This window comes from Talaromyces rugulosus, chromosome III, assembly GCF_013368755.1.
Source record: "Talaromyces rugulosus chromosome III, complete sequence".
Taxonomy (NCBI): domain Eukaryota; kingdom Fungi; phylum Ascomycota; class Eurotiomycetes; order Eurotiales; family Trichocomaceae; genus Talaromyces; species Talaromyces rugulosus.
The window spans coordinates 5,222,717-5,237,764 of NC_049563.1; the positions used below are offsets into that span (position 1 = coordinate 5,222,717).

The 15,048-nt window shown below is 49.3% G+C and overlaps 6 protein-coding genes across 6 annotated transcripts; 3 read left to right on the top strand and 3 right to left on the bottom strand.

The window, feature by feature from the left end:
* Positions 1-49: 49 nt before the first annotated feature.
* TRUGW13939_06590 (uncharacterized protein) lies at positions 50-1,382 on the bottom strand (the record flags this gene model as incomplete). Its single annotated transcript, XM_035489741.1, has 2 exons — positions 50-1,035; positions 1,091-1,382. 2 exons carry the CDS (start codon positions 1,380-1,382, stop codon positions 50-52), a joined length of 1,278 nt encoding a protein of 425 aa, XP_035345634.1.
* A 1,473-nt stretch (positions 1,383-2,855) lies between these two features.
* Positions 2,856-3,917, top strand: TRUGW13939_06591 (uncharacterized protein; the record flags this gene model as incomplete). Its single annotated transcript, XM_035489742.1, has 2 exons — positions 2,856-3,532; positions 3,650-3,917. 2 exons carry the CDS (start codon positions 2,856-2,858, stop codon positions 3,915-3,917), a joined length of 945 nt encoding a protein of 314 aa, XP_035345635.1.
* Positions 3,918-5,723: 1,806 nt separating this feature from the next.
* On the top strand, positions 5,724-6,383 carry TRUGW13939_06592 (uncharacterized protein; the record flags this gene model as incomplete). The annotated part of the gene is made up of 1 exon (XM_035489743.1): positions 5,724-6,383. One exon carries the CDS (start codon positions 5,724-5,726, stop codon positions 6,381-6,383), a length of 660 nt encoding a protein of 219 aa, XP_035345636.1.
* A 405-nt stretch (positions 6,384-6,788) lies between these two features.
* Positions 6,789-10,146, bottom strand: TRUGW13939_06593 (uncharacterized protein; the record flags this gene model as incomplete). Its single annotated transcript, XM_035489744.1, has 6 exons — positions 6,789-6,861; positions 6,919-7,320; positions 7,395-8,512; positions 8,558-9,872; positions 9,924-9,956; positions 10,010-10,146. 6 exons carry the CDS (start codon positions 10,144-10,146, stop codon positions 6,789-6,791), a joined length of 3,078 nt encoding a protein of 1,025 aa, XP_035345637.1.
* A 442-nt stretch (positions 10,147-10,588) lies between these two features.
* On the top strand, positions 10,589-11,038 carry TRUGW13939_06594 (uncharacterized protein; the record flags this gene model as incomplete). Its single annotated transcript, XM_035489745.1, has 2 exons — positions 10,589-10,743; positions 10,801-11,038. 2 exons carry the CDS (start codon positions 10,589-10,591, stop codon positions 11,036-11,038), a joined length of 393 nt encoding a protein of 130 aa, XP_035345638.1.
* Positions 11,039-11,482: 444 nt separating this feature from the next.
* Positions 11,483-14,177, bottom strand: TRUGW13939_06595 (uncharacterized protein; the record flags this gene model as incomplete). The annotated part of the gene is made up of 2 exons (XM_035489746.1): positions 11,483-12,612; positions 12,686-14,177. The coding sequence occupies 2 exons, from the start codon at positions 14,175-14,177 to the stop codon at positions 11,483-11,485; spliced, it is 2,622 nt and encodes an 873-aa protein (XP_035345639.1).
* Positions 14,178-15,048: the final 871 nt, after the last annotated feature.

Here is a 15,048-nt window from a genome sequence, read left to right on the forward strand (position 1 = left end):
AAATGCGTTGTGGCGATGAATGAGATCTCACACTACATGTGTGTAGAGATCACTTCTTCCTCTCCTTGAACTCCTGAATAAATGTCTGCGCCTTTGCACTCGGCACAACCATGATCTTGATGAGTTCATCAACGACCTCGACTTTACCGCCAGACAAGATCTTTAACAGCGGCAGCTTCTTGCCCACTTTGATGAGGCCGCCGGTGACAGTTTCCATATAGCAGTCCACACTCCCCACCCGATATTCTTTGTCCTCATCCCAGGGCAGGGGTAACAAATACTCGAGATGATCCGCGACGCAATCCATTTCCGAAAACGCCTTGACAAAATCCGTCTGCGCGTGCAACGGGTACAGAATCATGGTAGGAAATACCAGCGTACTCTCTGGCGACAGCGGATCCGGCGTCAAATGCACGCTGGCATCCTCCATATTCGGCTGCTTATCTGTGGTGCGCACGCGGATCTGGCGAGCCTCGAGCGCCGTGTTGAGCAGCTGCGTTTCGCGCTCCTTGCGTTCCTGCTCGGCCTGTTTGCGCGCAGCCACGGCTTCCAGGACGGTTTTCCGGCTTGCGATCTTTTCAGAGACGAGTTTGAGCGCTTTGTTGGATGGATCGATGGCCAGGCCTCGCAGCGTCGTGTCTTCGGCTTCGGAGATTTTGTCGAGTTTGAGTAACGCCATCGACGAGCGGTAATACGCCTTGACGTTTTTTGGGTTCACTTTGAGCGCCTCTGCGCAGTCGAGTATGGTCATTCTGTAGTTCCCCAGCTCTAAATTGCACAACGCCCTATTCGCATGGCACGCCTCGCGCGCCTCCCTCTGTAATTTTGCCTCTTTGGCGAGATCCGTCGGTTTCTCCCATTTGTCGTCCTCTGGCTTGACGTTTAGCATCGCAATCGCCTTTGTGTAAAACTCCTTGGCGTCGATCCACTGCTTGAGTTTTGCTGCTTCGTTGCCTTGTTCGCGGAAACTTGCCGCGACGTCACCGCGCGTGCCTTCGAATTGCAGCGCGTTTAGGGCTTGGAGAAGTTCGTTGTCTATATATTATTAGCTTCTTTTCTTTTACGTCTCTATATGTTTATGGGGCGGTACTTTGGGCCTCCTCGCTGTCCAATTCCGTCATAAACAGTGGTGTCTTCTTCATCATATCCGCCAATTCGTCGGCCGTGTATGACCGTATCGCGGCCATGGCCGGCGGCATTTCGGGGGCCATTGGATCGGCATTTTTGATCTTGTCTTCTTTGATTGGGAATGGTATATTGTTGGCGAGGACGGACGCGGGGATTCCGGGTTGTTCTGCTGCTGGTGGTGCTGGTTCTGCTGGAGGAGGGGGAGGAGCTTGCGACTCGTCGTAGTCGTCGGGGAGTTCTTCGACTTGGCCCATGGTTTTTATTCGAGCCGATTTTCTTATTTAAAAAAAGAAACAAAAAATGGAGAAGAAAAAAGAGTAGGCGAAACAAGAGGCAAGAGACCGGGGACGAAATTGGAGATGATAAAAAAAAAGTTGATCCCCCGCATGGAAGGGATGCAAACACGGCAAACGGGTGGGATGACGTCTAGCCATTTCGATACGAGTCTATACAACTATGCGACAATACTATAAAGTAACTGGTCATTGACCGTTAGCCGTAGAATACATAGATAGTAGGAGGGGAGATCTGTCGGTTGCAAAATTCATGACACTCTTGGGCTTTGCTAACCTCAAAGTAATGATTAAGTAATAAAAATAGATATAATAGTAAACTAGTAAATTTTATACTGGCTAAGATGAAGTGACTTGGATTAAAGAACTATTAAAAAATAAGATATATATAGATAAATAAGTATTCTTATCTTCCAGGATCCAATGAGTAACTCATTTGAGTTTACGATAAGGCATTTTAGCCTTTTCTCTTCAGCTCCTTTATCAACAGATCTGTCAGCGACTGTACACAGGTCTCAAAGCAGGCAATATAAACAACATAGGCGCCCGGTCATATCGGATGGCCACGATTGGCCGGTTACGAGACCAGGGTTGACAACTTGAGAGATGTTTGCATTTTTGATTCGTCAAGCTCAACAGCGGAAAGTGCACACGGGGCACCATTCATTCATCTGGAAATTAAATCAATTCTCGCTGCATTTTGGGGTCACATAGTCCCAGGAGGGCTATGATCAACATGGCACTACTGCAGCCAAAATGAAGGCGAATTTGCATTTATATTTGGATAGATATGGATGACTAGCATAACTCTGTTTTCAATAATCTAATCCAAGCATAAGTATGGGTGTTTATTGGTTATTTCCATTTCTAAAATCTTTGCAATAAACAAAGCATTCAAGGACGTTATATAAGGTCCAGTAATAGTAAAAGGACTACTATACAGGCGATAATGATTGCTATTTAATGGTAATTTATATATTTTAGGAGCCATTTGCAAAAAGTCTCTATTTGGGAGAGTGCTAGTATTATTCAATATTGACCGAAACTTGCTGCTGGGGCTGAATTCGGGGACAATATGATAGCTCAGCCATACACTCTGACTCCGCATATGCAGGACTAACCGATTGGCTATGGATATATCCCAAGTGTTTAACAGTCCGTTCCAAAAATATACGATGGAGCCTAATACGTACATAGCCCCAGCCCGCATGAACGCGCCGTCTGCCGCTATACCAATACGCTATCCCAAACTTACCGGAAACTACCAACCCAGACAAAGAAGCTACTATATAAACCCTTCAGTCCGTGAGAGACAAAGCCCTCACGAGATCCAGTTGCATGCCATCTTCGGTCTGTCTTCGTATCGGACGATCCAACACATACATTGACCGGGGATACGCTTCCCCTCTTAGGACTGGGTAGATCTGGAGCATCATGGCCGACAATAACCATGGAGAAGGGACTGTGCCATTCAAAATCCAGCACATCGACACCACATGTCATACTTACTACAAGATCATTGGTGATTTGTCAAGCAATTCGCCTCGGCTGGTTGTGCTTCACGGTGGTCCAGGCACTGGCCATGAGTATCTTCTTCCCTTTAGCCGCCTGTGGCATCAGTTCGGTATCCCCGTGGTGTTCTATGACCAAATCGGCTGTGCCGCGTCCACTCATCTACCTCACACCGCTGGAGATGACTCCTTATGGCAGGAAAGCCTTTTTCTAGCCGAGTTGGACAACCTGCTCGATTCCCTTCAGCTTCGGGACGGGCCAGGCTATCACATTCTGGGCCATAGCTGGGGTGGTAGAATCGCCGCTGCTTTTGCAGCCACTCAGCCTCGGGGTTTGCAACGACTGGTCCTCGCTAGCGGTATAGCCAGCTCTCAAAGCTGGGTAGAGGGTATTCAAATTATCCGCAGACAGTTGCCATCTGATACGCAATTAGCGATTAATGAAGAGGAGCAGAAGGGCAATTTTGATAGTGCTCGCTTTAGAGATGCACTGGACGTGTTTTTCCGCAATTACTTCTGTCGGGCGAAGCCTTTTCCACCTAAGGAGCTTCTACCAGCCTTCAAGCATATGAGTGAGGACAAGACTGTTCGGGAGACAATGTTAGTTTTATTCCGTTGTCATTTTTGAGTCTTCTACGCCTTTTTCAAATATCTCCCTTTCATAATGCAGCTCTTAAACTACCGACATCATTCACGCTTTCGCTGACTCTTCTTCAGAGCAGGACCATCACCCTTAAATTGCACGGGTTCCTTCCGGGACTGGACCTGCATTCCGCGCCTACATCAAATTGCTGTGCCGACGCTTGTGTATAACGGCGAGTTTGATACCTCGAACGATATAACTACAGTGCCGTTTTTTGAGCACATACCCCGCGTACGATGGATCACATTTCCAGATGCCGGACATATGTGTCATCTAGAGCGACCGGAGCTTACAGAGAAAGTCCTTGGACTCGTTGGAGAATTCCTGACGCAGGAGAAGTGAAATCCACGGTCAGCAAAATTAGTTATAGCCCAACAGCTCCTATAGAGCCAGGGACCATCTCTTTTGCAAACTTGATCGAGAACCATATACATGTATGTAGGAAGTTAGGGTTTAGTAAAGGGTGCTTGAATTGACCACGCCGTATCACCTCGTGCGTGATCCTTTAGGATGACAGCTGAGTAACAAAGTAGCGCAAATATACATACTGGGTCTTCTATTGCTTCTGATATGATCTATTCAACATCTGTTTCAGATGAAATGGCTGTATAGGAACCAATTATATATACCGCCATCGCCTTTTGTTGAGGGTTAGCCCTATGTTATTACTTTGTTACCTGACCGAATATCTGAACGGTACTACATGAAGACCGTTTTAGGCCTCGATTTGGAGTGCTTCTGTCAGGTACCCACGCATTTTCCGCATGGTGCAGCTCGTCTCTCTCGGCTTCCTGCTCGATTCTTGTGTCCAATAAAATCTTCATTCATTGTGCGTATGTAAGCCTAAGTCGTCGTCATTTGCAGCAAGGTTTACTACCTGTACTATTTTTACATATTTACGATGCAGTAAATTTATGAATAGGAATATATGTGTACAAGAGAACCCCACGGCTCAGATCACGAGGATATATCATGATTTTCTGGAATCTGAGATAGAAAATACTTAGCGTAAGCAGCGGCGGTTGCAGATGCATATTTCTGCCAGTCCTTATTCTTATGAGAATCTGCATAATCACAGATTCCTCGAATGATAAGGCAACCAGTGCTTCCTACGACACCTGCTGCCTCCATATCAAAGCAGTGCACGTTATTTTCTTGTCCAAGACGGTCTCGTAGTCTCGCATCCCTCATAGCCTGGTTGCCAGATGCAATCAAACTCCTAGGATCAATAGATGGCGGGTATCGATTAGCCGGGGAATCTCCGTTTGCAACAATCCCCGACTTGGCCGGACTTGTGCACAATGCATGCGTCGTAGCCGTGTGTGAGACGCGCTAGGGGACCGTTTTCGGCTATACTACAGCTATCTCAGATTCTCATCACGCCATGGATAAAACATTATGTCTTCCTTACGTCGTGCCAGTCGGGCCACTTTTAGATTCCGCCCTGGGAATACGGAACGTGGCTAGAGCTTGTGGAGGCGCCTGGACTATCCATGTTGGATGTTGATCGGGATGAGGCAGCGTCCTCGCTCTGGTCAGCGATGCCTCGGGAACACCCGAGGCCGCTTTTCACCTCCTTTCGAAGATGACCGCGACTCGTCTCAAATAGGGGACACTTGCGTCCGTGCTACAGAACGACGGTCACGGTCCGGTAGCACCGCAGCCGATATGATCTCATGTTGGGCTGAGTGATGAAGGGGGTGTTGCATGAACTACCTTACGGTGCCTTCAAATTTCTGCCGACATGTATTACGAGAATGTGACTCTGTGGCTTGAGGTAAATACAGCCATTATTGGTCTGAGAACCAATATTATAGCTCATTCTTAGGTTGGGATCAACTCGAGAATGAACTTCGATTCAGCCGCCTCTGTTTGTTTGGATATCAGTCCTTCTACTGCGCTGTTTTCATCAATTGCTCTAGACCTTCAACCAATATAACAGGTGGTGATGACGAGAGAGTGATGCGATTATCAGGCTGCTGCAGCACATTCATTGCTAGCTCTCATGGGACAAGCGAGCGGCACAGGAGCTATTTAGCTCCTTGCAATCCCTTCCCTAGATCTGGAAATGCTCGTCTCAGAGTAGAAGCTCGAGAGTGGTATCTTTAACTCTAGTGACTAGATCATTCTTCATCATTGCCATTAAAAATGGGATTTTTGCAAATTATTTCCGCAGATGAACTATCTGCAGTATACCACGTCAACGAAGGACAGCTAGCCCTGAATGCAGAGGGAGAAACTAAAGAAGTCACGACTGGTATTACATTCATTCGTCAGCCCTTCCCAGGTGGGCTCAAATTTAACCTTGAAGGCTGGGTTGGGCCTTTGACCGGCAAAACGTCCACCTACAAAAAGACGCAGGGATATGACATTGCACCTCCTATCCCAAAGGAGGTGGTTATCGTCACTGCCAACTATCCCAACGGTAAGCTCGTGCCTGTTGAAATTACCCCTTCAGGCACCCGCGTCCCATCAGCCTCCAAAGACGGTGATACAAACATTGTGGTCCCTGAAACCGAGACCATATCTGCCAGGATTGGAACCCCCTTCAAGGTTAAACAATCCAAGAATATCGGCAGTTCGCAACTTGGAGACATCTCTATCAATTACAATGACCAATATGTATTGTTGAAGAATGCTTCCATTCAAGGGGGTGACATTGTTTGGACCTTTGATCCAGTGAAGACTGGCGTTACAGAGGTGGTGGTCTTTGTGATGGGTACGGTTCAAAATTTCGTCTTGAGGATTCCATATAAAGTGGAAATTTTTGACACCAAGAACGCACAAGTCTCTACTGCCAATCGCTAGGGACTGTTGGAGAAAGGTGCCTCATTTTGAAACGGAGATCGGCCAGAATGGGTTTTGTGAGCTAGGTTGAATCAGTCATGTCCTGTGTGTTTTTCTCATTTCGACTTGAGAACTGTCAGATTATCAATAAAAGTTAATTCTCTCCCATAACAGATCTAAAGGACGTAATATATTCAACAACCCTACAATCCGTATGGCTCAAGTAATCACAGGTTCATTGCATTAATGTCCCAACACGACTTGATCATTTGATAATGGGTTCAATTAATCATATAAAGCATTCCAAATACTGGATAATAGCGACCCCCGATCTTCCTGTTTATACATATGTACAAATAGTACAGATTAGACCTTCAATAACATATGCTAATATACTCACTCATCACTCATAAAATCATAACCTAATTAATCCTCCTTCTCCATAGCCTCAGTAACGTGAAACGAAAAGTCCAACTCTCCGACCAGCTCTTTTACTTTTCTGCCCAGAATTAGCATCAAGAAAAATAGAAGGAAAAAAAAAAAAAAGGAAAAATACCCAGTTAGCCGCTGCAAATCCCCCATAATACACCGACTAGAAACTTGCAACACACTAAACGCTGCATACCCCGGCTCCGCCGCATGGCAGATATTCAAAATATCCTTGTCAACTTCCTTCAACTTGTCGCTAAACGAAAACGGGCGAGGAATTTTTAGATATGGAGGCAGCGGCTGTGCGTTCAGGATGCTGGCAGAGAGCAGGGCCAGAATAGACGCGACTTGGTACGAGGTTGACTCTGTCGTGGAGATCATTTTGGTAAAGTCCTGGAACCAATCGCTGCCTATGTTTTCTTTGGTCGTGACATCCAGACTAGACGAGGTATGGTGGTTGGATGGGTTTGAAGAAGAGGCGGAGAAGGTCTTGGATGCAAACTCGACCAGATTGAGATAGTTCACCATGCTATTATACCATGTTAGCCCTAACACAATGAAAAAAAAAAAAAAAAAAAAAGAGAAGACAACTTTTGCATATACTCAATAATCTCATCATAACGCTCCTTTGGAAACCGTCCGCCAATGGGAATCTCCCACCGAAGCCTCTGCGAATACACACGCAGCCCGTTCAGCGCAAGTGTCTGCTTGGCATACACCTTATTCCTGGCCTTTTCGAGACGTCTCCCCGCCGACATTTTCAGGGCGAGATCTCCCTCGTCGCCGCGGGCGCGCGCTGTCATAGTCTCGTGCACGAGCGAATAGTACCTGGCCAACAAGTACAGCGAAGCACCGAGATCGCGTCGGAGAATCGAGTGATCGGAGATTGGGTATGGAAAAATGGTCCAGATGAAAGCTACAAACAAGCCGGCAAGCACCGTGGCCAGCCGGTATGGAGCAAGCAAGTAGGTGGGATAGTACTCCTGGCCGCTGGCCGTCAGGGTCTCCTTGCCCAGTTTCTGGACTTCGACTGCATATCCGATGATGATCAGGGTGGTGGTCATACTGACTATCCCCGTTGCCTGCAGCACTGGCCGTTTGAGCGGCACCCACCAGGCAGTTGTGGTCCAAGCAAACAGCAAGACAACGACGCCGGCCGGATTCCCATTGGGGATGTACCAAATTAGCATACTCCCAATCATGGCAAGGATCGTTCCGACGCAGCGAAACACGAAATTCGAGACCGTCTGCGCCGCCGTGGGACTCATGCTCATCGTCGCCATGATCATGGCCCAGACTAGCCGATGAGTGATGAAAAACGAGCGCGACGACTCGGTAAACGCAATAACCCCGATTGTCATTGTGGCAAACGCCGCTCGCGCGCCAAATTGGGACTGCGTCGATCGGAAAAAGCTCGGTATCATGCGCACAAATTCGCCAATCCGCTGACTCATATTCTCAGGCGGTAAATGTTCTGGATCCTTGCGTTTCTGATATGCCTGGCCTAAATCGAGCACCATACGTCGACGGTAGCCGCCGTCTACCGAGTCCTCGCCATGGTCATCCTGCGCTTCAAAGAAACTCAAGATCCATTTTCGAAACTGCTTGCTTCCGGGGACAACTAGTCTCTTGCGTGAGAGCTTTCCGCTCGCGGCACGTTCGTCCGCAAAGCGCACGAGGCTAAGGGTAGCCCGACTGGAAGAGTACAGCATGTGTTCCACCTAGTCTGTTAGAATCAACACTGCCCAAAAAGTTATAGAACGTACATAAAGGAGAATATACAACTGACGCTCGTTTCGTTCTCGTGATAGCCCGCCGGGCAAGTCCTCAGGGAGGTGAATAGGCTGGTCTATGGGGCGATCAAAGTAGTCCCTCGGAAGGTCGATACCTTTGTTCTCGCACCATTCCCTCAAAGTCACCAGTCTTGCCGTGTAAAACTCTTTGCTCTTCGCTTCTAGATATTCAGCGAACCCGTCGTCTCCTGGTTTTATAGTAGCAGCAGCTTCGACATCCTTCCCCTTCTCTTTCTTTGGCCGCTTTGCAAACCGCAGCTGATACTTGGCATGCTGCAAGCCATCATTGATATCGTCAATAATGCGCACAAAAGAGTCATGCGTAGACGCCATAATCATATTCCAATCATGCACCGTTCGCGCATGCACATAGTCTGATTTCAAATCAACACCACCCTCCTCAACGGGCTTGTCCCAGTTATTCCACTCCATAATGCGCTCAAATATATCAACCACGGTACTCAGCCCGATAATCGGCGTCATGGCAGCGCGCAGATGCTTGAAAATCATAGACAAATCGCCCGGACCTAGTTTGCCAAAGGCTACCTCGCTCTTGGCAAAGGGCAGCTCGTTGTTGATACTGCCGTGGATTCGGGACACGGCGCGGGCAGCCTCTTTGATAGCGTCGGCTTTTTTCCGGTACAGTTCCTTTTCTTCGGTCATATTGGCGGTATGGATGCGGACAAACATGTCGACTCTTTCCATAGACTCGAAATACGCAGTGTGTGTTTTGAGCGTCTTTTGCAGCGCATCGACATACTCGCCCATCAGCCTATACACGGCCTCACGCGAGGTATCCGGAAGAATGAGGAAATGCGTAGCCATGGAAAGCCCCAGCCCAGTCAGAACCGACTTCAGAAGAAGCACGATAAAAGCCGTGCCGGAGGCTATGGTCATGTAGCTTGGCGCGTTGACAGCGGCCACATTGAACAGCAAATTGTGCATGACGACGGGGTAGTTGAGTTGCGGGTTGTCTGCGCGTAGGGTGTTGAGAATATACATTTCAAAAAAGAGCCACACGCCGGCGACAGCAGACGCAGCCGAGTTGTATGGAGCTTCCGCCGGCGACGTTGACGTCGTCGTAGCAGTTGACGTATGTTTGCGCGCCTGCACACAACAAATCGTCATGAGAAGCGCACTCGCAGCGCCAAAACACATGCATAGCAGACTTCGCACGAGGAGCTGGATGAATTTTCCGCGCGGCGCACAGCATTGCCCGTATAGGGCGATGGTTCCGACTAGATAACCGATGATGTTGTACTCGCTGGCGACGGGGCCAGCTTGGTACCTGGATAGTCAGTATATCTATCAAAAAGGATAGAGGGAGAGGGAGAGTTACATGGCAACAGCAACTGTTGACGGAATTGCCGCTCTACACGCATGTTAGTATAGGTCAACTTGCACGCTCATCAGGTTGTCACGAACTTGAGCATTCTCAGAAAAGTGTGCAGGTCAATGTCCATTCTGGCATACACCCGAGCCAGGAGGCCAGGCTTAGACTTTTCCGTATCTGTATCTGCGCCGCCATTACGAGGCATTGTCGCAGGAGCGCCAGCCATCATAGTCTTGTCTCTGGTGACGTCCGCCAGAGTGTACTGTTCCTCCCCGAATTCCAGCCCTGCGCGCGGTCGAGATGCGCTCCATGAAAAACAGCCCTGGTGCAAACTCTGTGACGAAGCACTGGGTATAACGGTGTTTAGTTGTTGTTCCGAGTGAGAATCTCGAGTACGTAGATGCAGAAGGCAACTTAAAGCGGGGCTTGACGTCTCGACGTCTCGTAACTTTGTCGCCGCTTCGCGTTCCCCACACGGGCCAGCATACCAACTGACGTATATCAATCCACTATTGATGATGATATACATCTCTAGTTCAATGGGGCCATAAAGCGGAACATGGAAAAGCGCAAACAAGAGGCGCAGCAGCAGGGCCCTTCTTCCACCGAGATAACCATCTTCTAACCACCCTCTTCATCTCCCATACTTCAATTTCACTCTACCGGTCAATATGGAAAAAACCTCCCTCCAAGGTCGCGGGCCAACAGCCGACCTCGGTCAATTGGATGATAATGCTATTGATCGCCTAATTGTGGACTCGTATTCTCGACCTCACAAGTTCGTTTTGAAATACATCATGACACCATTTGCCAACCATCCTATAAGGTGAGAAACACGCAATTTACTCATTTTTGGTAGAAGAGATGGAACTCATTAAACTAGGCTCATCCTCGTCATCTTGGTCTTTGTCTATGGCCCTCTGATCACATGCAACATCTGGAATGATGACGTGGAAGTCTGTGATCGGAGATTCCATTATATGCATTATTCCATCATACTAGGGTTCCTCGCATTGACTATCTACTCGAATTTCCTCAAGTGGAAGCTTGATAGCGAGAAGAAGCGGTTATTGTCGCAGGATGCGGAAATTGGCAGTAATGTTCAGGGACCAAAACATTGAAGTGAATCAGAAACTTTGAACAACTATTCTGATCAAGATTGACGGAAACTGTAGTCTGTCACAATTTTTGGTGATGGGTTGTGGCTTTCTCGTTTTCTTTCTATTGAATGTACACATATCCTTTCCCCGTCCGCAATGATATTTGTTTTGTTTTTTTTTTAAACATAATAGAATAAATATTTTCCACTATTGAAATATCCAGAGTTCATCAATATCATCAATCATATAATAATCCATATTTTCACCTCCTCCAAATAGCACGGCATTTATAAACCAAAATCAACATAAACGAGATAAACAAAAGACAAACACATCTAGCAAGAACCATCATCATCATCGTCATCTCTCTAAACCTGCGCGCATGAACGCTTGCTACACAAGGGATATCCCAAAGCAGACAGACACACAAGAACGGAGAAGAACAGAAAAAAAAAAAAAAAGAGATCAAGACTCCAGAGTAAATACCGGCGCCGGCATGAGCACATTATTAGGCCCGCGGCCTCGCACTTCAACAGCCACAAACGTGGCGAACCGCACGCGAGACCGCTTTTCAGATGGTGACTGCTCGTCGCGATCCTTGGTAGCGTCCGTGTTGCTCACAGGACGGGTATCAGACGACGAAGGCGGCGTCGGGGTCGCGGATTTCTTGCTCATCAGACTGCCAAACGGGTATTTCTTGCGCTGCTCGCGGTTTTGCGGGAAATGAGGAGGCGATGTTTTGTGGTCTCCTCCTTGTGGTGAGTTGGATGATTCCTTGTCAAGGTCCATATCATCTGTGCTGTCATGGCCCCGCTCGGTTGATGGGCTGTGCTCTTTGCCCAGGGGGCGGGTCAACGGTGGAAGGCCGGTTTCGACTTTCATGTTGACATCCGAGAGCGGCGTGCCCGGCACGATGTAGTCGACCACGATGTCTCGAGCTTCCTGGGGGATCTTCTCGATGATGTTGATGGCGTTTTCCACGATAGTGCGGACGCCGTGCGGCAGTTCCGGGGGAGGCGGGTCCTTGAGATCACACTGCAACGTGGCCAGCAGTCTTTCCACCAGGTAGTCGGCCAAATGACCCTGGTTCTCCAGCGCAGATTTGGATTGTATGATATCCGACAGCCCATCCAAAGTCGTGCGTCGCCAGTTGGAAATGCGGGCGAGCTGGTTTTCCTTGTCTTCCTCACTGAACGCCTGAGGCTGCTGACGGCGCAAATTCCACTCAATCGTCTTGAGACGTTCGCTCAAAGTGCGCTCTAGACCGGGGTGGAAATGGCGTTCGAAAATCTCCTCGGCAATCCAGCGAGAAATCACGGCGCGTCCAACGCCCGTCATCTCTTTTGTGCCCACAGTCACTGCGTCTTCGTTCACCGACGGGTGCAGCCAGTCCGGGACGGTCTTCCAGTCTTTGCGGATCGAAAAGGACAGTTCTTTAATAGCTCCATCTAGACGGCTGAAACGGGCCGAGTACTCGTTGTCATCCAGCACCGTACGAGACACGGCCATGCGCTGGTGCGCCACTGTGTTTTGGAGCTGAGTGACCTGGGCTTCTTTTTCAAAATAGTACCGTTTTACTTTGACATATTTTGCCTCTGCCACGAGTTAGCATAACGTATACCCATACCTATATATATATATATATATATATGGAAAGATAAGACATACGGAGTTCTTCATGTTTCTGAATCAAGACTGCGATATCCTGGCCATCGAGATCGTCTTGCAACTTGGAAGACGGCACGGCTGGCGGCGTGTCTCGCCCGGTCACATCGGCTAGATTCTGCTGCGAGATATTGCCTTTGAACGACGATCCCTGGGTGACGGGGGGATATGGCGACTGGCCACCCTGCGCGGCGAGAGAGTCCTTGCGCGTAGGTAACTGGGACTGGGAGTCGGGCTGCCTGGCGCCGCCACCAGTACGGTCAATGGCGGCCATATCACTGACCAGCGTGTGCTGGGCAGAAGGGCGACGGGAGGAAGCCTGTGGAATGAGGAGATCAGAACTGTGGACGTGAGGGACAAGGGATTGCTGCGACGAGGATTGCTGCGAAACAGGCCGTGGCTGGAAACCAAGTTGCTCCGATCTGGACAATGAGTGCGGCTGCGGCCATGGGTCCGACGCAACGGGGCGTGACGAGGGACGTGACAGAGGAGACGGGGGTTGGGTGTTCGTCTCGCGGAAAGAAGGTATATGGAAGCTTACCTGGCTTGGGAACGAGTCGGCGCTACCGGAGCGGTGGTGATGCTGGTGCTGTAGCGAGTGGTAGCTGTGGTCGTTGAGACGCTGCTGGTCCAGCGGAGTCTGGGGCGTAGTCGGCGCGAATGCAGTCGGGCTGCTTGGGGGGTCGCCGGTGGGCGTTGTTGATGTTATGTTTTGGGCGTAGTCGGCGCTGGTCGACTGCTGTGGTGTGGTCTGCAGACGGCCTAGCGCATGCTCCTCGGGCTGTTGCTCCAAGACTGTCTGCTGGATACTATTGTTACTGCTGCTGTTCGCAAACTTGTTCTTGAACGAGACCGACCGGCCCAGTGAGGATTCTTGCTTGGGCGGATTCCCCTGGCTGGTGGACGCGGACGACTGGTGACGGCTGAAGAAGCCCTTTCTCTTCTGCAGCTTGGCCGACGACTTTGCAGGCAGATCGTGCGAGGGGCTGGGCCAGGGCTGTTCGACCGAGCTCTTGTCGAGGTGGTCGGAGGTGGAATTGTCGTGACTGTAGAGGGCGGCCTCGTGTTGTTGGTCTCGTCTGGCGGGGCCGACTAAGCTAATGGTCGGGCGATCTCCGGCACCAGCAGCAGCAGCACCAGCAGTAGCAGCGCCTGGCTGAGTCGAGGGGGCGCGATGAGCTGGGTGGCGCTGTAGCAGGTCGGGTGGGATGTCGTCGTAGGGCAGGTCGACGGCGGGCGAGTTGAGGTTGTCGGTGGACAGCCCGGGGTGGGTGGTCTGCAGATGGGTGTGGATGGGCAGCGAGGGGCGCCGAGCGGTGCGGTATTCGTGGGGGGTCTGGAGTTGCTGTTGCTGCTGTTGTTGATGGAGGAATTGTTGTTGTTGTTGGTGTTGTTGGTGGTGGTGTTGCTGGAGCGGGCTGTTACCTGGCTCGGCTGACTGACCGTGACCGTCGTGGGCCTGGGACCGGCTCTTCCTGCTGAAAATGGAGGGCATCGAGGGTCCTGGGCTGGAGCAGGACAACACAGGACAGCAGGCAGGGACTCACACACTGACGCGATAAAAACAACCAGAATAGAGACAGACCGAGCGACTGCGTTGTCACTTAACGATGCGTCTCAGGCTGTGCAAAGGCTAAGTCAACCCTGGCGGCTGCGACGTGGGCTCAATTGACTAATCAGGGCTAGTCGCCTGTAACCATGTCTTATACTCAATATATGCGAATATGGGTGAATCGCTGTAAGGAGTGTAAATAGTAGTGTAAAGAACATGTGTTAAAATAATAGTCGGAGTGGACCGAGGGGCTCGAGTCTAGCAAATGATACTGGCCTAACAAACGATACTACTACTAATATTAGCCCCCAGACCGTTTGGAGTTTATTATTTTATTATTTTGTTTTTTTAATTGTTTTTGCCGGAAAATACATGTACGACTCTACCAGTCACATTCATATTGCCGCCGGCTATTTTTAGCACGTTATTATTTTATTATCTACCCCTGTTTCTTTTTCCTTGTTGTTTGCCACATTTTGGCAACAACCTCCAATTAAATGCTACTAGTACTATTCAATGTTACGTACAGGTATTATTATTACAGTCGTAACGCCACTGCTCAAAAACATGTCATTTTCGACGCGGCGGGGCAGTGTTGTCGATCATCGCAAGGTGACGGCGAGCCCGGATCAGCGCTAAGGTACATAACAAGCTCAGCTGAAACGAGCGACTGCATTTACGCATAAATAAATAAATAAATAATAACAACGGCTGTGCATATTCAAGAACCATGCTTAATTCAAAATAGCCCTCAGATACCCTTGTCAGTGGGTTTCTTTCCTGCCATGGCAAGGCTATGTCAGTTCCATATCAA